Genomic DNA, 27,281 nt, shown 5'->3' with positions numbered 1-27,281 from the left:
TGTTGATAGAAAAACAAGCTTGGACTCTGGCCTGGTGACTGAAGGCACAAGAACATTGTCTGGGTGGTTGGAAGCCTCTTTGAATGCCAAGAGAAGGCAATGGTAGGTGCAGGGAGAGAAATGGCCATTTGATGTGAAGGAAGCAAGGGTTTTCCAGGTGTTTTGTCCCTGTGGGTCTCACCCTGGGCCTGCAAAGGGGAATCTTGTGGCACATGGACCCACATGGACAAAAGCTGCAAGAAGAATCAAGCAGCCGCTTGTGTAAGAGCCTGTCCTGTGGCTTCCTGGGCAGGACACAACAGGTTAGAAAGTGCTTCCTGAGAGTGAAAGGAGCTGTGGTGGCTGGAGAATCCCTTCTGCTTTGCGTTTGTTGTGGGTGATTCAGAGGAGCACAGACTGGTTTGGGTTAGAACGGACCTTAAAGCTCCTCCAGCTCCAACCCCTGCCCCGGGCAGGGACACCTTCCACTAGAGCAGGTTGCTCCAAGCCCCTGTGTCCAACCTGGCCTTGAACACTGCCAGGGATGGGGCAGCCACAGCTTCTCTGGGCACCCTGTGCCAGCGCCTCAGCACCCTCACAGGGAAGAGCTTCTGCCTCAGAGCTCATCTCAATCTCCCCTCTGGCAGGTTAAAGCCATTCCCCTTGGCCTGTCCCTTGTCCAAAGCCCCTCTCCAGGTTTCCTGGAGCCCCTTTAGGCACTGGAGCTGCTCTAAGGTGTCCCCTTCAGGAGCCTTCTCTTCTCCAGGCTGCCCCAGCCCAGCTCTCTCAGCCTGTGAGACCTGAGTCCCATTCACTGGCTGTGGGAAAGGCTGCTCTGGCTCAGACCACAGGTCCATCACACCAGGAGGAAGCACATCTCTGACAGCAGCACACACGCAGAAAGCCCAAAACCCAGCCAACTCCAAGTCTTAGTAATTTTCTGTGGGACTCCAAAGCTCTTAACACTCAGCTCCTATTTGGAAGTGCTACTTGGACCCTGTTTTGCACTAGGAACCTCTGAGAAGATTTGGCACACGAGGACATCATAACACATCTGTGGGTCAGAGCAACAGGGAACAACCACAGGCCAAAGTCACTGATGGGGTTTAATCGAACACAAGCACCCCTGGCTGCTGCTCCCTGTGACTTCAAAGGAGTTGAACACACTATATTTATGCCAGCAATAAAGCTCAGCTTCCATTAGCTCTATGCTCACCATTTAAACGCAGTGGTCCTGTTGTGCACACACCAATTAGAGCCCCCTAATGCTTGGGAGTACAAAGCTTTCTCTTTTTTCTCCTGTTTTTGATGGGAAGGGGTGGAAGGGAAGAGATCAGCCGGCTCAGGGGAATAGCAGAGAGAGCCTTTCACTGCGAGGGCTCGTGCTCAAATCTGTCATAGGCCAGTGGTAACAGATGGCCACTTCTGAAGGCTGGTGTGTAGCTTACATGAAATAAGGGATTGTCTTAGGCCACTGGTGGACAACTTATTGAAGCCACAAACACACTGCTCGTGGTTTCTGGCAGAGAAACCAAGGGATTACATGGGTACGAAGCAACTGCTGCCTACCTGATCAAAGGCACCTCCTTCCTGCAGGGAACCAATGCAAACTGCTGGCAGCTTATGGCTGCTGCTGCCTGTGCAGTGCAGGAACCTCCGGCTGCACAAGCCTGGATCGTGGTCTGAGCCTGCCTGCTTTAGCTGTCAGCAGCTCCTTCCACCCATCAGCACCAGCCCCCATTCACTGAACTTCCCTTCGGACATGCCTGAGGTTTTGAAGATTAAAATCATTGGGGAAATGGAGATCAGGAAGTTCAGGGATCTGTGGCAACGAGGACGCAAACCCATAAGGAAGGGATCATAGAATGGTTTGGGTTGGAAGGGAGCTTAAAGCTCATCCTGTGCCAGCACCTCAGCACCCTCACAGGGAAGAGCTTCTGCCTAAGAGCTCATCTCAATCTCCCCTCTGGCAGCTCAAAGCCATTATCAGAAAAGTGGTGTGGGAATAACAAGTAATACCATGATTAATTTTAAACCAATCCCAAGCTACTGTTCCTTCAGTCTCTCCCTTCTCAGAGTCTGTGTCTTCTCCAGGACATACTTTAACTTTCTGTGGGCATATGGCAAAAACCCACCAGTGACAAGTGTCCCCGGAGCAGAAGGGGTCCATGTAAGCCACCAGAAAGTGTTACTTGGAGAGGAATTTGGACACATCTGGGAATAAATTAAGCCAAAGGATATGGAGGGTGGGAGAAACAAGACAAATTCAGGCTTAGAAATGCCACTTCAGGAGAAAATGCTCTTTTTCCTTCTCAGAACCCGTTTCACAGCTTCCCATTGACCCACAGGAGGACGTGTGTGCTCCTGACCTGGGAGCGTGGCTTTGCAGCCGTGGCTGGTGTAGCTGCAAACATCCCAACCTGCTGATGGGCTCACGCAGCCAAAGAGATGACAAGTGTCCTGCAGCAAGCAGAAGCCACATCCTGCTCTCGTGTGCTGGCCTGCCGGGGTCTGCAGTGCAGGGAAAATAGGGCGATTCCCCTGCAATCTTCCTGCACAGCTGGGTACTAGCTGCGGATTACTGCTGTCACATGAGCTGCTTTACAGCAAAGCCAAGCTGTCTTCATGAGCTGAGAAGGTCACAGAGACAGGGGCCTCCAGGGACAAACACACCAACCTCTACTGTGGCTGTGATTTACCTCCCAGAGTGACCCAGGCAGCAAGAAAAGCATCTCTGACCGGTCAGAGGGCAATGAGAAATGGTTTTACCTTCAAGCCCTCTGCCTGGTTATCATTAGGACTCATCCAGTGAAAGGGGAGAGGAGGGATGTCTCCAGTCTCAAGCTGTCCATTTACCAGGCTGCAATCAAGGTGCTGGAAGGCTGGAACAGTCCTTATAGTGACAAATTTACCTTCTCATCCTCGTGTGCCCACAGGTGAGGGCATGCCACCAACCTCTTGGACAAGGTTCACCCAAGTATCACCAGCCAAAGGATGCCAAGGTGAAGTTGCATCTCCCCAGGCTCTCATGCAACCTGCTGATGCCTCAAAGCACGCATGAATCAATCCTACAGCAAGAAATGTCCTTTTCAAACCCAAAATCCAACCACTGAACGTCAGGGCCAATGAAGAGGAACAAGTTCCACTTGGAAAAACAGAAGTCTGAAGGTTCAGTGTGTCCACTTGGGAAAACGAATTAAAACCTCCCATCTTCATCATTCTGCCATAGGCAGGTCTGGGGGACAATGAACACATTTCTACAAGAGATCACTCACAGGCTCAGTGGTTGCACGATGTGGCTCTTTACTATGCCCCAGAGGCACAAGACAGATGGGGTTGTGCTTTTAGGCTTTCAAATCAGTCCCCGCTACGGAGATCCAATGAAGAGGACAAATACAGGCACAGAATGATCCTCTAGACATGCTCAGAAAGAAGTAATAGAGGAACTCAGGAGGTCAGACCCTGCTCAGAAAGCAGCTGAGGCTGTGAAAACAGAGGGGCAGAGCATTTTTGAAGGCAAAGAAAACAAGAGGCACTTGAGCAGTTCGGAGATGTCTATTCCACATCGTGTGCCTGGGAAGTGGGAATGCACAGTCCAAAGAGGAGCACGGAGTGGAGGAGGATATGCTGTAGAGAGGAAACTTTGGTCTAACACAGAAGACTATGAGCTTCCTGAATGGAGAGACACACAAACCACATCTCCATGCACTGAAGAGCTGTACCTGGGGAAGCCTTAGCACGGCTTATAGGGTGTTTCTCCTTCTAGTGGGGTGCCTGGCACAGCGAGGAGAGAGTCCCCAAAGCCCATCTCATTTCCTAAGATGCCTCCCACATAACAACAGCTTGCTGGGATTCCAGCCAGCTTCCCATTTGGATCAGATTGCACCCTACGCCCACTGACAGCCATTAAGAGCCTGGAGCTCACAGCCTGCCCTCGGGTCAGACGAGCCTTCATCCATTCAAAGCCCAGCCACATTTTCCACAGCTCTCCAGTGTACACAGGGAGAGGGTGGCCTGATCCAGCCCAGCCCACAGGCACAAAGCTACCTGTGAGGGAAGGCAAGAACTGTGCCCTGCTGTCATGAAACAGCAGATTGCAGCCCAGTTCTGCTGTGACGTGGGGGGATTAGAAAGCCCCTCTCCATCTGCCCTGATTCGGTGTAATCACAGGCTGCTCTTTCAATTCCCCAAGCCCTGGAGTGGTGTAAAGGGGTAAAAGTGGTACAGCACGGGTAGAAAACCAGTAGCAACGTCCCCAGCTTTGCCTGTGGTTGATGCACTCACCCATCACTATATAGGTGGGGATGAGGGGATGCTCATTCCTTAAGGAGAAAGCCAATCACCTAAAATCTGCACTGAAAGATGCTGCAGCTGCTCCACAGCAGGGACCATTGCCCATCCTTCCCCCAGGCAGCGAGGGGGCAGTTGGGATCAGTTGCAGATGAAATAATGCCCTACAACTCAAGACACAAGTCTTGTTCTGCTTTGGGAAGAGGCTTAACGTGCCAGTGTGTGAGGAGGGTGAGCTGGGACTTCTCGTTTGGGATCATCTGGAGGAGCAGAATGAGATTGCGCCAGCAGGATGAAGTTGTCCTTAGTTGTCTCCTGTCTGCTGTTAAGTTGCAAGGTCTTCCAGAGATGGGCTACAACATCCAATGACTTACAGGGATCAAAAAGCTGAAGGGGGGTTTGCTACATGCTCGGCATAGCTGTTATTACAGGCACAATCCATCACACATAAACTTCATCCCAGGAGCACTGAGAAAGGAGCAGCAAAGCAGAGACTGGTTTTGATCTCGGCTTAATCTACCATCCACTCACTTCAACACTTATGGGTCTGAATGCTCAGATGCATCATTGAGCTCTGTCAGCAGAAATGGCAGAAAGCTGCCTTCCCTGTGGTCATAGAACCCCAGCCTGGTTTGTGTTGGAAGGGACCTTAAAGCTGCTCCAGCTCCAACCCCTGCCACGGGCAGGGACACCTTCCACTAGAGCAGGTTGCTCCAAGCCCCTGTGTCCAACCTGGCCTTGAACACTGCCAGGGATGGGGCAGCCACAGCTTCTCTGGGAAAAGTCTGTGCCAGCGCCTCAGCACCCTCACAGGGAAGAGCTTCTGCCTCAGAGCTCATCTCAGTCTCCCCTCTGGCAGGTTAAAGCCATTCCCCTTGGCCTGTCCTCTTTGAGCTTAAGCTTCCCCCTCTTTGAGCTTAAAGCCTGTCCCCCTTTTCCCTTCATGAGCACCACCTCCCTGTTTGCAAAGGTGGCAGGAGCCTCATGAAGAAAATCTGCTGGTCTGGTTCCACCGACCAAGCCTCTGGTCTGGGTTAGGTTAGGCAGGGAGGAAGAGGAGGCCTGGAAAAATGACTCCCTGGCATCTGTGATGGGTCAGGAGAGCGATGCGGAACCAGGCACCTTCACAGAGCTGGTTTTCTGACTCCACTTGTGCCCTTTTCTTTAGGCCAAGAGCTATAACTAAACCAGCACCACGCTGAAGATGTGCAGGTTGTTGGGAGATCACCTTCCCTACCCCAGCTTGGGGCCAAAGCAGAGAGACTACACAAATATCTCCATCCCTTCCCAACATAATTCTTGGACTGGTGACACTGGCAACCAAGGAAACATTGGTCTATCCAGTTCTCTGCTTCTAGATATATTTAGGGAAACAGGCCAAGTGTACTGACTTTCCTTCCCTGCCCATATTCAACCTCATCTTTTTTGGACAAAAGCTTGTCAATGATTCAGAATACCCATCTCTTGCAGGCATCCCAAAACCACTGCTGTAACCAAACTGGTTTAGGTCCAAAGACTTTCTCAAGTATCTAAGTCTCACAGCCAGGGTGCATATCCATCAGGGAGATAAAACCCCACAACATACCATTAATAAAACCCCCCACCTCTCTCAAACAAATCCTATGCACTTCTCAATCATGCATAAAGTTAAATAAGGACTGTACTCCATAAAGCTGAGCAGGCCCCTTCCTTCTCCTGCTCAGTGTTCACCTTGGCTGACTAAGCATTGAATTGTGCAGAGCTGCCCATCCCCAGCACCTCAGGCAGGCACCAGGCAGAACACACCTTCTCCATGAGCAAAGGTGACCTCCAACCATCCAGTGAGCCAAGAGCCACCCCCAGATGCCCAAATTCAGGGACCAGCAAAGCTCTGGAGGACACCACCCTGTCTGCTTCTTAAACCCATGTGGGTCCCCAGTCCAAGCCCACACTGCACCCAGGCCAGGCCACAGTGGGAACAGCACCTTCTGCACCCAACGCACTCAGGTTTCCATCCTTCCATGCATGAAGCAATCACATCCCTTTGATTCTCAACCCTGAAGATCTCAGACCAAACATTCCTTAAAGTCCATCCGTTCCAGGGAAGCTGAGCCTTTATGGAGGGGAAAAAAGAAGCTTTCTTCCTGACTGCTGCCCCTGAGATGGCTGCGTTTTGGCACCAGAGTGGGTGCACAATTGGGATCCCTCAAACATGAAGCTTCCCCACACGATTCAGATCGATGAACACAGTGTCAGTAGACCTGAATCAATTCAAGAGCAGCAGAAAGAATTCAGCTTCTTGTTACGACTGCAAAGATGGGAACTGCTTTAGGTACCAAGACCAGAACTGCTTTAAAAGTGTTGCAGCAGACACCAGGCAGCTTCTCTTTCTAAATATATGGATAAAGAAGAAATCCTGCCCAGCCTGCACTCGCCACCAGTCCTGCTTCCTCTTCCAGACCAGAACAAAAGGGAACATATTGCAACTATGCTGAGAGGAGAAGAGCTGCTGCCTATTTCTTTAAATGTAATGTTAATGCCTTGTAATCAGCTTTAATTTTTAAACAGACCCAGCCCTCCTGTCCATTTCCCCTAATTCAGGACACGTGGAAGGTAAATGGCCTCTGCTTAAACCGGGGCAGCACCAGCTGTGACAGCTGGAGAGCCTGTAAGTCTCAACTGCCTGATAACAGGAATGGATGTCAAAACTCACCAGGGGAGGGGAAACGGGGAGGGCAGGGAAGGTGCTGGAGATGCTGTCAGGTCATTGAGAAGCCAGGAGATAAGGCCAGGCAGGGCACAGCTCATTTACTGCGTGGAAACTCACTGAAACCAAGAGGACTCGAAGAAATGTTAGAAGTGATGAAGCAGCAAAGGACTCGGCAGTGACTCCCCACCCCTCAGGAAGGTGGCTTTGCTTTCGGGGTATCGCTAACACCACCTCACACACGCTGAGGAGGGAAGGAGAGTGTCTTTTAGGGGACAGCAACAGAGCAAGGCAGGAAGCGAGCAACTCCTGGTGTTGCTGCCTCCTCTCTTTGTGATCTTAAAGGCATGTTTCAGGGCTAAAAAGCAGCCTCTAGACTTCATGTGAGACTCAGATACTGAACGGGGGCACAAACCACCTGCAGGCTCTCCTCGCGCTCCTCTGCTGCCTTTGCAAAGAGGAAAGAGACCTAGTGGTATATCGTGAGTGCTCATCACATAAAAATGTTTTAGGACAAGGGGGAATGGCTTTAAGCTGCCAGAGGGGAGACTGAGATGAGCTCTGAGGCAGAAGCTCTTCCCTGTGAGGGTGCTGAGGCGCTGGCACAGGGTGCCCAGAGAAGCTGTGGCTGCCCCATCCCTGGCAGTGTTCAAGGCCAGGTTGGACACAGGGGCTTGGAGCAACCTGCTCTAGTGGAAGGTGTCCCTGCCCGTGGCAGGGGGTTGGAACTGGATCAGCTTTAAGGTCCCTTCCAACACAAACCATTCTATGGTTCTGTGGCTTTCACCCACAGAAATAGAACAACAGAACCTGTGAGCCTCTCTGCACCAAAAACCAAACAGTACTGGGACTGATGTACAAGTGACTGGCCAAGGTCACCCAACAAGCCAAGGGAAGCCCTAAAGGCAGCAGCACTCAATGCTGTGGCATCCACCTCCAGCCTCCGACTCTGCTCACACAACCCAACCTGTTGCGTGAAGCTGGCTCCGTGTAACACAACAGCAACATCAGCACAGGTAGTGCCTGGTTAGTGGTTCCAAAGGGAAAATCTGGCCACCACTGCAGTACAGGAGGGACTTGTCCGAGCCACTATTTTTAGCCCTGGTTGGTAGGCAGACAAATCCTAATCGTGAGCGGCAGCCGCCTCGTCATCAGTCCCAAGATGTCAAAGCAAAGCCGCCCAGTGCCCATGGCAGCCCCGCGTCAGGACAGCCTGAGCCACCCGAGATTAGTGCCCAGGAGTAATGCAGGACAGCAGCAAACCCAGGAGATCCATCATGATGGGTTTAAAGTGGCACAGCAAGGTAAGGCAAGCCGTGCCAAAGCGAGCAGAAGTCAGCTGTGCTGGTCCTAACGGAGCAGCGGTCTCGGGTCTTGGAATTCTTTGGCTCTCATCGTGCTGGGAATGACCTAGCAGCACCATGCTGACCGGTGGCATCAAACCTGTGTCCCACAGTCCCAACACTGCATATTCCTCACCACCCACCCCAGGGCTCCCTGGATAGCCAGATGCTGATAGGGAAAGGGTGCAGATGCAGAGAGGGCTGAGCTGCAGTCAAGTACCCACTCTCTACAGGGCACACGTAGGGAACTGCATGTACTTGACACAGAATAAACTCATTTTAACTGAGGCTTATTGCCAAGACACTTCACTCAAGAGTGCATCATAGACCATTGCTGACAATAATTCATTTATGCAGTGATTTGTCCTCTAGGAAACACCTCTCCCTGTTCCTGGCTCTGCTCAGTGCATGCACCCAGGAACTCACTCTCATCCACTTCAGCTCTCCGTGCTGGCAGCCACCAGCCTCTCTTCTACCCTGTCATGTGAAACATAGCTGCAAAACTGATTTTCCTCACTTCTCCTTCAGATTGGGATTAAATCATACCTGTTTCAGGGAAACACTTCATTAAAAATACGTGTTCCCAGTGGGAAGACCCTACAAAAGGCTCGACTCTTTCCTTCCTGTCCGCTTGGATGCAAACAAGCTGATCTGCACTTTGCCAAGTTGCTAGCGACTCATTTGGGTCCATCTTCCCTAAAAAAGGAGATCCAACAGGGAAAACAATATTAAACTTCTTTTAAAGACTCATATTTGCAGCAGATCAGCCTCCAAGCCTCCCTCCATGTCATCATTACTTTTGTTTTCTCATGCAAAAAGAGCCACCAGTTCCCACTGGATCAGTGTCCCACACCACCCTGTCCCGAGGCATCCAGAAAGGAAGAACAGGCGGTTCCCTTTGCTGGGATCTCTGCTTTCATGCTCTCTAGGAGACATGCACAGCCCAGAGAACATCTCAACTCCTGCCTTCCCCTCCTGGATGTGCTTTCAGTTCTAAATAGCCTATGCTGAGAGGGGTGGGACTGGCCTGGAGGTCTCTGTGCTGGCAAGAGGAGGGTTCTCCATCTCCCATCTGCACAGCCAAGGGTGCAGACAGGTTTCCAGTTGACACTATTGATTTCATGTGGGAAGCTCGGCTGCCTCACCCAGAGCTGAAGCCTTCCCAGCATTTCAACTGCTTCTGATACAGAAGTCACCAACTGGAGCAGCTCTTCCATGCACCCTCAATGCTGCTCTGGGCTTGTTTATCCAGTGCTAACTTGCAAGATACTCTCCTGCATTGACGCCTTGTTTCCTCTGTTTGCGAAAGCAGAGAGCTTGCTAATCCCCCTCTGCCCACGTCAGAGTCCTAATGCTCAACCTGGGCTTCCATCACAATTCCATAATCCTGGCTCACCCCCAGCCGTAAGCACGGCTCCCTTTGGCTGTATGGAGAATTGCGTTTGGATTTTGGGATGGAGAAGGGCAAGAGTCCCTGTAGGCTCCTCTTAGTGCCCACCTCTATGTTACCCCACCACCACCAGGCACATCAGTGCTCCCAGGAGCATCTCCAGCAGCACAGGGATGAGATACATCAGTAAAATGTGCTTAGGGGCTGGGAAAAGGGCAGCAGTTGCCACATGTGAGGACTAAGGTGGAGAAACAAGGATCCATTGGGTCTGGCTGTGCCTAAATCAGGTCTGTTAAATTAATTCCCTGGGCACAGCTTGATTTCACATCTTCCACTGCCACTTCCTCCCAACACCAGCTTTTCCCGCTGTACCTCTTTCCATGCCCAGTTTTAAACCCCAGCTTTGAGCACACCACCCCTCTTGCCTTCAAACCACCCCTTCAAAATGCCACACACTGCACAAAACCACAACAACCCCGGGCTTGTGATGACACGGAGACCATGAAACCAGCCTTCCTCGGGCAGGGAGTCTGCTCTGTCCTTCACAGGCAGCACTAAGCTCTGCTACAGCCCCACACAGGTACTGCTTAGGCAAAAGCTTCATCAATATTTCAAGCTGAAGCCAGGAAGCTTGTAGCTCAAGCAGCTTTCAAGGCCCTGATCAGATCAATGTCAAACAAAAGGCTGTAGTATGAAGATGCTCCAGCAAGCGAGGCCCAGGCTGCAGGCTGGCACTGTCACCTCTCCTTCCCGATGCTGATCGAGTGTCTCTCCTCTGGCCCTAGCGAGCTGGGACGGCTCCAGCACCAGCCCATCCCATGGAGCTGCCCACAGCACAATTTCCTCTTACAGGAGCATTTTCAGTTTCCATCTGACTTCAGAACTGGTGCTGTTACAATCCCCTTCGCTTGCTTTGAATATTACTTTGCTTTAATGCCAGTCACTTAAGAACCAACCATCTGAGGCTCAAACCGTGGGGTCATCGATTCCAGCATCCCCACTCAGAGCAGATGCTCCAGAGTAGCAAGAAAACCATAATGCACTTTAGCTAGTTTGACACTGCATGGGAGCAGGAGATCTGATTTCCCTCAGCTATAAATGTAACTGATCAGAAGATTATCCACAGCCCTTTTGCAGTTCAGCCATGCTCCTGGGCTCCCTATTCCCTGCAAGACTGAATTCAGCCCTAGCTTCTGAGGCATCCATGAGCATAAAGAAGTTGCCTCTTTTTAGCCCTCTTTGTTCTCTTGTATCACTTAATTATTATTCAGATGCCAGAGAATGGATGGGAAAAATATCATATCAAGATAGAAACCAAAAAGAGAATCATTACATCTAATGGTTAAAATCAGGGATGAAACATCTTATCTGACCTCAAGCAATTCTGTTAAAATACTGTCTTCTTTTCCCTGTCAATAAGATGGGATAAATGTTATGTCCCTTCCAGGGAAAGTGGTGTGGGCGAGGGATTGGAATCCCTCAGAATGCACCTACAAAAGGGCAAGAGCATTCCTAGAGAGAAGCATTTATTGGCAATACCAGCAAATGAAGCCTTTGCAAGCAATAGTGAGCAGGGGGAATTTGCTGGTTGATACCAGTATGGCTCTGGCAGACATTTTCCCCCTCTCCTTCCTGCAACCACTTGCACCAAATCACTCCCCATTTCATCTCCCCCCACCAGAAGGGCACTGCATGAAATAACCGAGGAGGATGCTCACACTCACACCCTGGGCTTCAGGGTAGGGAGAAGCCAGACAAATCCTCCCCGCCAGAGCCAACACTGAAAATCCATCTGCTCTCCATCCCCAGACAGAGACAGGAGGAATAGATACCAACATCTCCTCCATCCCTAAGGGAGATATATTAGCTGGTTACGTCATAAAACTAACAGCATGGTGCTTCCAAGGACTCCTGTGCCGACAAAGCCCTTCCCCTAATGCCACCGGAGATTAGAGCAAATCGAAGAGGAGTGGAAGCAAGGCGAGGGGCTGCGGGTGAGGTTTTGCACAGAGGAGAATGCTGCAGCCTCTGCCCTTAATGCACTCGAAATCCCACCTGATTTCCAACTCTGCTGCTAAAAAAGAGAAAGGAGGAAAAAAAAAAGGACAAAAGAAAAAGCCCAGCCTGCATTAAAATGGTATTAATAGTGGGTGAGCGAGGTAGAGTGACTCAGGAAGGAGTGTTGTTGAGGGGAAGCATCCAGAGGAATCCAGACCATGAAAGCATTTTGGATGCAGACCAAAAGGAGTCAGGGGTGCAGAGCTGCTAAAGGACTCTAACGTGCTTGGACAAATCTGATTAGTTGCTGGTTTTGAGCATCCAGGGTCAGATCCTTCCTTCGATAAACACACATCACTTATCCCCCTCGTGCCGGGCTGCCCGCAAAGCAGAGCACAGCACAACCCTCCTCTTCCCTCTGTGTCAGATGTATTCCCAGCTCCGAGGACAGGGGTTTCACTTCGTTTCTGCTCCCTCTTCAGGCTGGCTGACTCCACAGCAAGAGACATCAAGTCGAGCACCTCGAGTAACATTCCTCTTCCCTCCACTGCCCTGTGTTTGCTGCAAGCTAAACCGTGCTGTTGTAAAATGGGCATGTTTTCTGTGAGATGAGGATTCTGATGGAAGCCAAACTCGAGGTCTCATCTAGCCAGAATCCTGCTTTACACACAAAGTGACAAGGTAAGAAGTCATGGCTCTGCCATCCAACTGCACATGCTTGTTCCCCCTTTGAGAACTGGAGTCCAAACTGCCCCATCCTCAAGGTGACATTTCTTTTCAGCTTCACACTTTACATCCTTTTTGAGCTTATTTTGACATACCTCCATCCATTTAACTGAAATAACCAGTCAGTTTCATCTCTGAACTTGGAAAGCACTTGGTAAAGGCATCAGGCAGAAGTACAGCACAACTGGAGGCAATGGATGAGCACCAACTAGATACGTTCATATGTTCCAGTATCACCTCTTGAACTTACTGGTTTATTCACTACAAGCTTCGTTTGACTAACTGCAAAAGTCACCAGACTTGGCAGGAGAGACATCCAGGTAATAGGTGAGAAAAGCTACAAAGAATCCGTAGAACTAAGCTATTGACTATGATGACAAGATGGAAAACAAAGCAGGAGGCAAACAACCTGATACTGACAGCCAAGGAATGACTTGGAAGGTGTCACCCAAGTAGAGAAGCGACAGTAGGTCCAGAGCAGCCACCAAGCACACAAAAATAGTCTTGAGAAAGGAAGGAAATGAGTGGGCAATAAAATGTTGGTCGTACTCTCTGCCACCTCAGAGCGAAGCGTTTTGGAGATGAGTTTAACGTGGCACTGACTAGTTGTGTTAGTTGACCAAGTCTGCTCCTCCCTGTGCTAGGCATTGTATAGATGCAGAGTGGGGAGCAGTTTGCCCCTAAACCCTAAGGCTAAAGAGCAAGCTGGAAGAAGGAGGAAAGAGCAAAGCCACCAGCACTACAGAAGTAAATACGAAGTTAGTGCTACCGTTTTGTTATGAGATTTCAAGTCACAACCTAGTTAGTGACCATCTGCAGTGAGGGAGAACTATGTAACCAGCAAAAACTTGGTATTTCAAGTAAAAGAAAGGGAAACCCCTAGCTGAGAGCACATTAAAACCCCAGAGAGAGTAAAAACTTCCCAGCAGCCTTACCATTGGCATCTTGGACTCCAGTAAGCGCTCCTACTGCTGCTGCAGTTTCACCAGACAGGACAATTTGTCCTCCCCCTTGAAGAGTGGCTTCAGCAAGCGTGGCTACTGCATGGGCAGCTGCTTCACTGCGGGCACAGGAAAGGAGAGAGAAGGGTTAGGAAGACCAAACAAAGAAATAACTCCACTCCAATAGCATCCATTTTTAACCAGGCAACATGTATAAATGGAACAAACGCAGAAAGGAAGGACTGGGATCCTCAGGGATTCCCAAGTTGCCCAAGGCAGTTGTGAATGCCCCATCCCTGGTAGTGTTCAAGGCCAGGTTGGACACAGGGGCTTGGAGCAACCTGGGCTAGTGGAAGGGGGTTGGAACTGGATGAGCTTTAAGGTTCCTTCCAACCCAAACCATTCTATGATTCTTAGTGTGCCCAGGGGAAGTTACTCAGAGCAGAAAACCTACAGTGGAGGAGGAATATATGGGAAGAAGCTGCTTCCACTGTTTTCTTCCAGCTTGCACATCTCTTAGAACATCCCTGTCTTCCTACCTGCACATCCTTTTACTTGGGACTTCACTAAAGCTTTCAGTCAACCCAAGTAGTTATATATACACCACATAGCTCCTCCCTGCTTCTGATTTCTGGTACAAAACTCATTCTTCTGGCGCTGTCACATTCTAGGTCTCTACAGATTTGAGAGCTCCCCCTTTCACTACTGATTCTGCCAGTTGACCTTGCACTGAAACAGGCCCAGAGGTTCACCAGGATCACATAAGCAGCTCTGTATTTAGCTAAGATGGAGCACTTCTCCCCAGCTTAGCACAGTATTGTTAAAGTTCTCCATACAAATGAGGTCAGACATTTAGGAAGAAGTGTGCATGATCCTTCCCTTCCTACACCCTCTCAGCTTCCATCAGTCAGTGGTGTATTGATTTCCTACATCAGAGTCTGCATCTGGACCATCAGGTTTGATTTGTTTAATCCTGTTTCAAACCCATTTATATATATACTTTCTACTTCCACAACATCCTGTAGCAATGAGTTCCACATTTCATTAGATGCTGTGTGAAGAGGAAATGCATCACGGTACTCCAGAAAGCACTGCCTCAGTCTGGCTGGGCAGCCTTTAATCTGTGAGAAACAGAAACTAACTGTGCCCTTTTTGTTCTCCTCATGATTTCATAGAATTCCAGTAATCTCCTTCCCAAGCTGCAGAGCCACAGCCCAATTGTTGTCCAAGGATTTTTCCTGGCTTCTGATCACTTTGCCTTTTCCAGACTTTATCTAATGTAAGACATCTGTTTGAGGGGGGTGACCACTTCTCACACTATTCAAGCTGTAGACACACCAGGAGTTAGCTCTGGTGTCCTCTACATCAGAAGGACATGGAGCTGTTGGAGCAAGTCCAGAGGAGGCCACGAGGATGAGCAAGGGCTGGAGCAGCTCCCGTATGGAGACAGGCTGAGAACATTGGGGCTGTTGAGCCTGGAGAAGAGAAGCTGCGTGGAGACCTCAGAGCAGCTTCCAGTGTCTGAAGGGGGCTACAAGGGTGCTGGAGAGGGACTCTTCATCAGGGCTGGAGTGATGGGACAAGGGGTGATGGGTTCAAACTGAAACAGGGGAAGTTTAGGTTAGAGATAAAGAAGAACTTCTTCCCTGTGAGGGTGCTGAGGCGCTGGCACAGGGTGCCCAGAGAAGCTGTGGCTGCCCCATCCCTGGCAGTGTTCAAGGCCAGGTTGGACACAGGGGCTTGGAGCAACCTGCTCTAGTGGAAGGTGTCCCTGCCCGTGGCAGGGGTTGGAGCTGGAGGAGCTTTAAGGTCCCTTCCAACCCAAAGTAGTCTATGATACTATGAATTAGTCCAGGGGCTAATCCTGGCTTGTTCTCTACATCTTTCCTAAGAATTCCTAATATTCAGCTTACTCTTTTGACAATACTTATTCATCAGTGACAAAACATTCCTGGAGGATAGTCCCCTGGATGCTTTCTGAATGGTAACTTGCAGCATATTGTCCCTCATTGGAGATATTTCTATGTGTATCACTTGCCATTTATTGACGTCATATTTCATTTCCCATTTGGATGCATCATCAGGGTGCTGTGACCATCCTTACGCAGCTCTCCGGACTTCTCCAGACGTGTTGGATGACTATTAACCACTTCTGGTGACCTGCTGCTCGTCACAAAGTTATTGCAAAGCCCCCTCCTCCCTGCAGCTGAATCTCCTCCCATTTCTTACCTGAATGAACTAAAAACAGGAGGTATTTTCTTTAGTTACCCTTAGGATGCTCTTCCTTAACTCATTCTCCAGTAGACCAATTGACTCAGATATTTTCCAAGCACTTCCCATTTGTTCTCTCTGCCCTGATTTCCCGCTTAGATGCTGTTCACATTCCAACTGTATTCACTCAGGGTGTATTTTCATTTCTGTCTCTCAGAGAAACTCTTAAACACTATTAATGAACCAGAATGTTTCCTTGCTCTGCCTTCTTACTCCCTTTGGTTGATCTCTCTCCTGAACCTGCAGCTGTCTGAAGGCATTTACACTGCAGGAAGGCCAACCCCAGCACAGCAACCCTGGGGTAAGCATGCATTTACTGGTGGAACCCTGTTTCCCAGACTCACAGCACTTAGCTGAATCCACCTGCAAGGACAACAGAGCACTTTAATCATCTGGTACAGCTGCATCCCTGGAAATAATAATGATGTGCAGCATAAAAGCTTTTTCCAGTCAGTGTGTTCCACAGACATTAACTGGTTCAAATCAATGAATTAATTACCCACCTCCACTCTGTCCTCTGTTACTAGAAGGTCTAATATTTCCCATCTTCAAAGCTGACAGAGTTTGCACCATCCATCATGTCGTGCTGTTGGCAAATGTACTGCTCTGTGTGGGGCTGTGAAAGACTCTGCTCTGTCAGCAGCCATTGGAACAAGGTTGAGACATCACAGAATCAACTGGGTTGGAAAAGACCTTTAAGCTCATCAAGTCCAACCATTCCCCAGCACTGCCAAGGCCACCACTAACCCATGTAACTGAGGGCCCCATCTACATGATGGCAGCTTTCAGCTAAATTAGGCATAAAGTTTCCAGAACTGGGATGAACCACCAGCTTTGAAGGACCAGAGTCTTGCTGAGACCTTCCTACAGGCAGGGGAAAGACTCCAGTCCTACAGCTGGAAGCTACAAGGAGCATTTTGTGGCAAAGGAAAAAGTACACCTCTTCCACATGGAAGGGTGCTGGAGGACTGTCACCTAGAAAGGTCTCCTGCACTTACTATGGTAAGTAGATAAAGACGGTAACAACAAGCTGGCAAATTAAGCAGGACAGGCCAAGGGGAATGGCTTTAACCTGCCAGAGGGGAGATTGAGATGAGCTCTGAGGCAGAAGCTCTTCCCTGTGAGGGTCCTGAGGCACTGGCACAGGGTGCCCAGAGAAGCTGTGGCTGCCCCATCCCTGGCAGTGTTCAAGGCCAGGTTGGACACAGGGGCTTGGAGCAACCTGCTCTAGTGGAAGGTGTCCCTGCCCGTGGCAGGGGGTTGGAGCTGGAGGAGCTTTAAGGTCCCTTCAACCCAAACCAGGCTGGATTCTGTGATTCTATGATTTCCACTGCAATACTGCTACAACCTTCACATTGCTCCTGAACTACAGCTGTTTGACCAGACTTGTCACAGCGCTGGCCTGGGTATAAAGCAAGCTGATCCTGTGTTGAGGCACAGTAGAGACTAAATGAGTTGTTAAAGGCTCTTCCATTCATATTTCCTAGGAGACTCTCCTTAGTTCTAACAACACTTCTTTTTCTTAAAGATTCTGAATTTCTTAAGCTAATACGAGTGGAAGGTGTCCCTGCCCATGGCAGGGGGGTTGGACGAGGGGATCTTTAAGGTTTGTTCCAACCCAAACCATCCTCTGATTCTGTAATGCTGGAAAAGGAACAGGTCATTGAGATCTTAAGAGCTAAAACTATGAGCAATGAGATGAAATGAAAGTCAGATTCCAGGGGATGTGGCTTTTCCTGCAACTCCATGCCTAGTTACTTTAGCTGTTCTTCTTACAGTGTCCGAAAAAGATCACTTGTTTTAAAAGGCAATTTTACAGTGAAGCTATTAGTAAAAAAGCCCATTTAACCAACCTTGTATGGTAGCAGAAAACATGTGATGGACCTGAAGCTGGACCACAAAGAGAAGGAACAGTTCTAGGTCTGTTTGTGATTCAGTGGCAACAGCAGTTTGGAAGCAAGCTGTTGAAAGCCCCAAAGCAGCTCCTTTAGCAATTTGTGTATCTAACAAGGTCTTGGAGCTTTACTCCAACCATCAGTGTGGATTTTGTGCCTTCTCCTAACCCAAGGCTCCTCACTCGACAGCCCCTAGACCAGAACCCTGATTTGGATGAGGAAAATACTTTATCTACACCTCAGCCGTGTGAAACCTCCCATGCTGCTGGGACTGATGCTGTGTTTCCTACAGTCCTCCTGCTCTCTCGGGGTGAGCTGTGGTGTGCCACACAGCAGGCAAAGCTTAAGCAACTCACCAGAGCTGAGCACAAACACTGCTTCCTGCTGCATGTAGAGAAGTAAGCTGCAGATCTTGGTAACCTGAGTACAACCAAAACTCTAACAGAGCTTGTTCCAAGATAAAGAGGCAGCATTACCGTTGCAGCTTGTTCACCTTCTGCTTCAGAAATACGTCTGGGAGAAACCCCCAAACCACTGGCCTCTGGAGGAGGTTCTGATTTCTGAAGGGAGAGCAAACTGCCACACAACAGGGCAACTCAGCCTTAGCCTTTTAGTAGGAACCATTCTAATGCTGAGGGAGACCCAGACAAATATACTTAAGGTGCTATTAGCACATCATGACCCTTGCTTGCTTAGCAAGCTCAGTTCCATAACTGGACCCCTGCTGTACAAATGATCAGAGGGTAAAGTTACTACCCATCTTTTCCTATGCCAGGAAATTTCCACATAGTGGTGTTCTGTGATTACACTGGAAATCAGGAACTGACCTGCAGATACCTGGACACCCACAGACATAGGAATATGCTAAGGAAAAGCCTCTACTGGGACTGCACACAGTGGTCTTTGCACCATTAGAGTGAAAACCTAGAAGGAAATGTCATGCACGTGTGCTTCAAGGCTTCATCTCTCAGCCATACCTGTTGAGTGCCATGGTAACAGTTGCTCCTTGTTGCATCTCCTGAGATGCTGCCACTGCTGCTTCTGCTAATGATGCCACCGCCTGCGTGGCCTCCGATGCCTGCGTCGTCTGGATCGTCATCTCACCCCCCTGTAGCGTGGCCCAGTTCTGCTCCACCTAAGGGAAAACCAAAAAGAGAGGCCTTAGGATTGGATTTGCCCCACAAGCGGATGGCTGTGCACTAAAGCGAAAGAGCCGGATAGTTTCAAGAGGTCTTTGCAGAATCCTGCACATGCTCTGACTTTGAGAGACAGGTAAAAGAGGGAGGAAGTCTGGGATCCACCTGAGAACATCGCTGGGCACTACAACCCTCAGCCCCATCAGCCGTGACAGTGAGTTTCTACAGTCAGCCCACGATTTTAGTTGCTGTTCTCCATATGTTCAACCTTCAAACAAGAGCTCTGCTTTTCTCACGCACATGGAAAGCACACCCCATAAACACCAGTGAAGCCCCTCAAATCCCACAAATCCCTCTTATCCAGCCAAGCCCACAAGAAAAAGGGATGGTGTTGACCATTGCTGTACTCTGATCACTGCCTGCCAGCCTGGGCACTTCAAGTAGCCACATGCAGTGCTGGAACTCCAGCATGGATCATGTCCTGCAGGGATGCACTTCCCTCACTGCTTCTATTTGTCTGCTCCCATCCGCTGTCATTTTGGGGAACAATCCCTGTTTCCATTCAGGGTTTATCTGTACAGCACTTGTGAACTCAGATGGGTCTGAGCTATCCAGAATTCCTTTGTGCTGCAGCAATATACTTAATAAAAGAAGATGGCAGATGGGAAGTGCCCTGTTCATGTATCTCAGGTACTTTCAATTCCGTTACTTCAGGCCTTTACATAGACAGGTTACACATTACTTAAAAGTTCACCCAGTCTCAGTCATTCATTTGCCCACATTTGTCCATTTAGGACTTGACAGCTCATGAAATAACGAGTGTATGGCCCCAAAATCCACCACGATGCGAACTAGAAATACACATTGAACCAAAACAATTAAGGAAGTGGAGGATGAAGGTCCATCAGCTGGCAAATCCTCCTGCCTGCTCTGCAAGATGATCTTCCCCCACCCTCCCATCACTGTTCTCAGCCCCATAAATGTCTCAGGCTACTCACCATCCTGCTGAGACACACAAATAAGAATGCCACAGAAGGTGATGAAAAAATAAAGCCCAAACTCAATATGTTAAGATGGAGAAGGCTAAAAAGTCCATAGAGGCAGAGCTGGCTCAAGGCTCAAGTCAATCTTGCTGCCTTTGGGCAAGAGAAGGGTTAGTCCCATCAGAGGATGGAGAGGGAGAGAGAACCTGTCGCGCTCTCACTCACATCTGCTATCACACACTCCTCAGCAGCTGCCAATCTGGTTTTCCAGCACTTGGGCACAAGCAAAGCTGGCGCTCGTCGAAGCTCTTTGGCCATCCCCAGCCGTCTGACGTTCAAGGCAACTGCTTCATTCTCCTGTGCCCAGAGCTGACCCTGGGCGGAAGGATCCAAAGCAGGGAGGAAGCAGTGAGATAGTGCATTGCAAAAAGGAGAAAGGCAGCTGATTTTAGAGAAGGCAACATCTTTTAGGAGAGATGCAACCAAGTTGGAGTGCCCAGAGAGGAAGAATTGCAGGTGGTGAAGATCTCAAGAGAGTCAGATCGAGTTTGTGGTACTCATTAGCCATGCCAAAACCAAAATGAAGTGAGCCCGAGCTGGAAAAGGACACCCTTCCCACCACCATGCACAAGAGGAACAGAGATACATATTCTCAATACATGGCAACACACATTTGCATGATAAAGCAGGTCTCCACTGTGACATACAGTCCCCTGCAAAGATGCCCAGAGCTGCTCTGGGACAGAGCAAGGCCTGGAAAAGAAGGGGGGACTGTCCAGGCCCTTCTCCACGCTAACACAAAGGTTGTGCTGCAGAGATACTAGTGAGCATCCCTTCTCCATGCTGCTTAGTGTCCTATAAACACATGGATTTACTCAGAGCTATCTTAGATCTTCACACAGCAAGAGACAGCAGGACAAAAACATCCCTGGAGAGGCTGCCAGCAGGCTGTGGGTCTATCTCTGCAGACAAGCAGCACCCATCCCCAGAGCAAGCTTACTTTTGCATCTTTATTTTGGCCAAGATATCACTTAGATGTCCTGTTCACGTTAGGAATTAGATGCCTGTGTTGCTCTCACTCCTATTTGTGCCTTTGAAACTTTCTTTCACATCTGAAGAGATAAAACTGGTCCTTGAAAACCACCAAAGCAGCTGCAAAGTGCTGCAAGGTCACAGCCCCGGAGCTGTTTCACTGTGGGGCTGAGGTGGGAACAGGGGCTGGTGCAGAGCAAAGCTGTTCTGTGCTGCCATCTGTCGCCATGAAAACGCATCATGAGAGAGGACCAGACCTCACCGTCCAGCCAGGAATTCTGCTGTGCAGCCAAGGGACAGAAAGTGACCTGATGTAAAGGGGGGTTTGGGGGTGAAGAGGGTAAAATAATAATAATAATAATTAAAATCTTCATAATCGTATAATCATGGAATGGTTTGTGTTGAAGGGACCTTAAAGCTCCTCCAGCTCCAACCCCTGCCACGGGCAGGGACACCTTCCACTAGAGCAGGTTGCTCCAAGCCCCTGTGTCCAACCTGGCCTTGAACACTGCCAGGGATGGGGCAGCCACAGCTTCTCTGGGAAAAGTCTGTGCCAGCGCCTCAGCACCCTCACAGGGAAGAGCTTCTGCCTCAGAGCTCATCTCAATCTATCTTCTTTCAGTTTAAAACCATTCTCCCTTGTCCTATCACTAAAGGTCCTTGTAAAAAGCCCCTCTCCAGGTTTCTTGTAGCCCCTTTAAGCACTGGAAGCTGCTTCTGAAATCTTAAAGGCATGTTTCTTTAAGCAATAAACAAAAATACTTTATTACTCTATTAAAAAAAATGGAAAAATAAATGTATGCAAATTTAGGAATCACAATGGCCTGATCGAGTCCTCGACAGAAACAACTTTGCCAAGTTGTCAAGCAGTGGAAGAAACTCTAACAGTAAATGGAACAGTTACTCCAAGTATCTGCTGTTGTCTCTGTACTACTACGCATTTACACAGCTCTCTCTGGGATTTCCTTGCAAACCTCCCTCAAAGCTGCAGCAAGGGAAGAGTCTCATTTTATCCAGAAATCAGTGGCCAAAGATGCATAGGAATTACCCACAGCCACGCAATATCCTTTGCTAACCACAGCCTCAAAACATCCCAGGCATCACTCCCAACCCTGAACTGACAAACAAGGATCTCCAGCACACATGGAATGGTTATTCAAGATGAATACATGGATGGGTATTTGTGTATGTCATTAAATCTCTATCTGCTACAGCAGATCTCACAAAATAAATGATCTATGGGGGATATATATATAAAGAAATATGAAAATCAGAACTGAGGCTTCCCCCATAGTTGCATTTGTACAGTCTGAGTCCAAATGACCACAGTTCAGCTCTTTTGTAGAGTCTAGTGTATGTTAACACTGCAAGGTGGGGAAGCAAGGCTTGGTGCTTTCTATGACACTGAATTCTAGGAAATACTTGACTTTCCTGAAGTTCAGACAGGGTAATTCTGGTTTGAGCCCCACAGACACAAGCCAGGTCCTTACCTCTCCATCAGCCACTGCAGAGTAATTCACTTGTGCGACGGTGACTGTGGTGGGCAGCTCGGAGGCATCAGCCAACGTGGCAACTGTGGCACCGGTGCCCACCTATGGGAGTCAACAAAATGCAGTGAATACATTTGTTATAGCAGGAAAATGGCCACATGGTTCAGGCAAAGGGACACTCAAATGTTCTCAGATTGAAAAGCATCACACGCACAGGAGTATGGTTTGAGATCACAGAAAATAGGAGCTGTCTTGAAGGGCTGGTGGAGGAAATCATAGTATCATGGAATGGTTTGGGCTGGAAGGGACGTTAAGTTCATCCAGCTCCAACCCCCTGCGACAGGCAGAGACACCTTCCACTAGAGCAGGTTGCTCCAAGCCCCTGTGTCCAACCTGGCCTTGAACACTGCCAGGGATGGGGCAGCCACAGCTTCTCTGGGCACCCTGTGCCAGCGCCTCAGCACCCTCACAGTAAAGAAATTCTTCCTTATATCCAACCTAAACCCCCCCTGTTTCAGTTTGAACCCATCACCCCTTGTCCCATCACTCCAGTCCCTGATGAAGAGTCCCTCTCCAGCATCCTTGGAGCCCCCTTCAGACACTGGAAGCTGCTCTGAGGTCTCCACGCAGCTTCTCTTCTCCAGGCTCAACAGCCCCAATGTTCTCAGCCTGTCTCCATACGGGAGCTGCTCCAGCCCCTGCTCATCCTCGTGGCCTCCTCTGGACTTGCTCCAACAGCTCCATGTCCTTCTGGTGTTGGGGACCCCAGACCTGCACACAGTGCTGCAAGTGGGGTCTCCCCAGAGCACAGTATAAGGGGAGACTCCCCTCCCTGAGCTGCTGCTCACGCTCTGGGGGTGCAGCCCAGCACACAGGGGGGTTCTGGGCTCAAGAACACACGGTGGGTCATTGGGAGCTTCTCCTCACCCAACACCCCAAATCTTTCTCCACCAAACCTGTAGCTGTGCCTGGGATTGCCCCAACCCAGGCGTAGGAATCACTGGAGCCATGTTAATCTATGGCAGCTTCCAGAGTGGATACGGCCCAGAAGCAAGTTTTGCACAGCCCTCGTGCTGTCCTCTATGTTCATGTAGGAGACAAATCCTCGCTATTCTCCCATCCTCCTTCTTACAAGGAGCAGCAATGGGACACTGCTGCCATTCCCAAGTGTGAACATGGTGTGCTGGTGGAGCCAATATGCTTTTCCTATGGGATGGAAGTCACTTAAACCACCAAATAGTCCTGGATCAGAACACCCTGCACATCAGCCCTCATTTATAACTCTCCTTGCTTACCATACACTGGGTCTCTCGTCTCCAGGCACTTGACAAACATGAGCTCATCCTCAATATTCCACTGCCTTTGGAAATTACCTTTTCCCTATTTAACAGCTGGGAAAGGACAAAGGCAGGGAGATGTGTAGCTTTGTTTCTAAGGAGAATTAAACCTATAAATGCCAGAAAGTCAATGGGATCTCAGGTGCCCAGCACCTAAAAGAACACCAGTCAAAGGGAAAACACGTGTTAGCAGGTGAGCAAACAGAACCAGCTTGGCAAGTCTGCCTGGCCTTGGCGAGGGGAACAGAAAGCTGTAAGAACTGCTGAAAAGCTTTCATTTGAGAAAACAAACAAGCCCAAAACAAAGCCCCACATCATGGGTTTATCTTCAGGGTTGTGAGATGAGAAGAGTGTTTGAGACGTCACTAAAACCCTGATGCTAAAGAGGGGTAGAGCACTGGGCCAGTTAGGTACCAGAGGGCAGTGGTGGTTTGGAAGCAGGGGCACAGGGGGAAGTGAGGTTCAAATCCCACACCCACAAGGAGCTCTTGGGAAGTTTTTAACACCCTGAGCTGCCAAAACCTGCCTCCCCACACTGGGAATGCAGGGAGAACAGCAGCACCACTGAGCTGCTCGAATGCAGCCTCCTCTAAGCTGAATCCCCTCTCTAAGAGGCATCCTTACCACAGAGGATCATGGAATCATAGGAATAAGAATCACAGGATACATATACATTTGGTGTGTGCAATATATATATGACACTTGAGGTGTAAGATGCAGAACAGAGGGTATAGAAATATCTAATGATAGATTAAGCTACGTTTCATGCCGTTAAAGAAAGGCAGTCCCACCACCTCTCTCCCATCACTCCATCCATTGCCTCCACAGGCATTGTGTGGCCACATCATGAACTGTATTTGTTCATAAATGAGTGGATTAAACTCAGGTCAGCTCTCTGAATCGCTTGCCCAAATAGCTGCAGGAATCCTTGTGCTGCCGTAACAGGAGAACAAGGGACGGATGCTGGGGAAAGAGAGAGGATGAGGCTGTTTCTTTGGGTGGAAGCAGTGGGTTAACAAGCCTGAGGGCTGAGACATACAGATAAAGACAACATTCTTGAAGGACAAGTTAAGCTACCAAAAGGAGTTTGCTCCAAACCATCTCCCTGATGGAGACAACTCAATCCCAACTCAGCCGTGTTGGAAACAGAAAAGCCAGAGGGTTTCACTCACCTGGATGAGGGACACTGTGCCATCAGGGTTACTGAAGGTCTGTACCACTGTCTGTGATGGCACGAGGTGTGCTATACTATGTGTGGTTGTTGTCTGCTGCTGTGTCTGCTGATCCTCAAAGGCATAGAGCAGGTCCTCACGCCCATGCTGCTTGTAGCAGTTCTTCACGATCGTCCGCAGTGCCTGGGTCCATGATACCTGCCAGGTGAATGAGAGACAGGGAGGGACAGTGTAAGAAAGCTTTCTGAAGCACCACAGGGCTGCTACTGCTGTGATCTGTGGGCTTATCACTGAATCACAGAATCAACCAGGTTGGAAAAGACCTTTAAGATCAAGTCCAACCACTGCCAGCAGTGCCAAGGCCACCACTAACCCATGGCACTGAGGCCTCGGCTACACGGGGTGTGAACACTTGCAGGGACGGTGACTCCAGCCCTGCCCTGGGCAGCCTGTTCCAATGCCTGAGCACCCTTTGGGGAAGGAATTGCTCCTCAGCTCCATCTAAACCTGCCCTGGGGCAGCTTGAGGCCGTTTCCTCTTGTCCCATCCCTTGTTCCTTGGGAGCAGAGACCAGCCCCCTCCCGGCTCCATCCTCCTGTCAGGCAGTTGCACAGAGCGAGAAGGTCCCCCCTGAGCCTCCTCTGAACAAGCCCAGCTCTCTCAGCTTGTCTCCATAGGAGAGGTGCACAAGCCAGCCTGCACAAGGCCTTTCCAACCCAAACCAGTCTGTGTTTCTATGAGAGGCCAATGTCATAGCTTCTTATGTCACTCGAGGGGAGAAGTATTCCCACACGACCTGGTTGCAAGCCCCAGTGCTCTGTTTGAAGGCAGCAGACATGGGAGATACAAACCCGCTGCTTCTGTTCGTCTGTGCGGACATCGCTACGAACGTTGGCCCATGGAATGTCCTCAGGCCACCAGATGGGCTTGCAGCTTTCCTTGCCCCAGCCTGGTTTCCCACGACCTGTGGAATACTTCAGCATCTCAGGGATGAAAGCTCGTAGCTGTGCCTGGAACAAAGCACAGAAGAAGGTTGAGAGGTTGTTCTTAGGAACTCGTATCTCTGGTAGGTTTGAGGTGCATAGAGAAAGTTATTACGTTTAACTTCCATCCTGTTGGAACCATCAACTGGAAGAGGTCTGAATGCCTAAGGAAGATGGACAAATACTTTACCATCTTCTCCCAAGACTCAGCTGAGAATAGCTTAGAGCAGAAACACAATTAAATCAGCCAAATACAGCAAGGCACAAACACGAACTGCATGAACACAGTTCATGGTGCAAACACTACCATGAAGAGAGCTTGCCAACCTGAAAGGGAGGGGAAAAAGATAAATCAGAACAATACAGAGAAAACCCCACACTTGATGTCCCCCCAGTGACAGGAACTCAGATGTGAGCTGATGGACATCTTCCAGAGACGTTGCAATGATGGTGGAGCTTCAGCGAGCACTAAAACATAACCTCACACATAGACTTCTCCACCCCTGCAGAACATAACACGCATTGGATTGATTTTCTGCATCTATTTGCAACTTTTCTAGAGTGGAGACACTTTTCAACCTGATTTTGCTTCTCTTTAGCACCCACAAAAACTGGTCAACTAGTGACTGCCTTCACCAGCAGGAGGCAACACCTTAGAAATAGATGTGCAAAGCAAATCGAGCAGAGATGTCACCAAGAGCAAGTAATATCCTCAGTGTTATCAAAGAGAACATGAAACTCACACAGAGGTTTATGACATATGTGGGGTTTTGTACCAGGGGCTGCCTGCAGCCTCAGGATAAGGCTGGTTCAGCTGCAGGACAGAGCAGGAAGAGAAGGAGCACGCAAGACCAAATCATAGCATCAACTATGTTGGGAAAACCTGTAACATCATCAAATCCAACTACATCAGACAAAATGACATTAACTTAAAGCTGAATAGCTGCATCTAAGAACACCTCCCTGCATCCCTTCATAGCTTTAATAGCAAGTTATTTGAGCTGGTGATGGTGCCACTGGGAGTCCTCAGGCCACCTTACAACCTGGAGATGCCTGCTCGTTCATGGCTCTGGAGCACAGCCATGGATGAGCACGCCAGGGCCAGCATCGGTTGCTGCCACAACCATGATGTGGTCCCAGCAAGCAGAGACACTGGTGAGGACTTCTCACCCATCCCTGATCTTCTGCCATAAGAGTGTCCCTTCCTCCCAGCCATGATCCTGCTTGAATGACATCCTGGTTCCAGTCTGGATGTTGTATCTATTGGCTCCAAGCTGTAAATCAACTCATGTACAAGCTGCCTTTCCATATTAGTACAGGGGGCATGTACAGAAGTCCCCTGTAACATCAACCTGACAGAGGAATGCTCCAGAGGAACAGGAGATTGCAGATTATCTCAGTGGTCTCTGCCAAAAGGGCCTTTAAAGGCAATAAATATCCATATGCTTGTGGGTCCATATGTAGCATACCTGCTGGACACTATAGAAGAATCACCCCTGTTCAGAGAAGCAACTGCATTTCAATTCTACACCATGGACATGCTGAGCCATCTCAGAGAAGCTGTAACCAAAACCCTGAATTACAAATGGAAGCACAAAAACCTGCTTCAGTGCCCTTTTTCCCAGCCCA

The 27,281-nt window shown here is 49.4% G+C and overlaps 1 protein-coding gene across 4 annotated transcripts in view; it reads right to left on the bottom strand.

Annotated features, from left to right (window-relative positions):
• NRF1 (nuclear respiratory factor 1) overlaps positions 1–27,281 on the bottom strand; it is a 74,626-nt gene that overhangs the window by 13,542 nt on the left and 33,803 nt on the right. For all 4 annotated transcript variants that reach the window (XM_030478831.1, XM_030478833.1, XM_030478830.1 and 1 more), the window contains exons 6-10: positions 25,521–25,679; positions 24,670–24,867; positions 22,161–22,262; positions 18,497–18,654; positions 13,348–13,472 (exon numbers count right to left, since the gene is read on the bottom strand). In XM_030478831.1, coding sequence (XP_030334691.1) covers positions 13,348–13,472; positions 18,497–18,654; positions 22,161–22,262; positions 24,670–24,867; positions 25,521–25,679 — 742 coding nt within the window. The remainder of the gene's footprint in view (positions 1–13,347; positions 13,473–18,496; positions 18,655–22,160; positions 22,263–24,669; positions 24,868–25,520; positions 25,680–27,281) is intronic.

This window comes from Strigops habroptila, chromosome 3 (genome assembly GCF_004027225.2).
Source record: "Strigops habroptila isolate Jane chromosome 3, bStrHab1.2.pri, whole genome shotgun sequence".
NCBI classification, from domain to species: domain Eukaryota; kingdom Metazoa; phylum Chordata; class Aves; order Psittaciformes; family Psittacidae; genus Strigops; species Strigops habroptila.
This window is presented reverse-complemented; position numbering and strand designations above follow the sequence as displayed.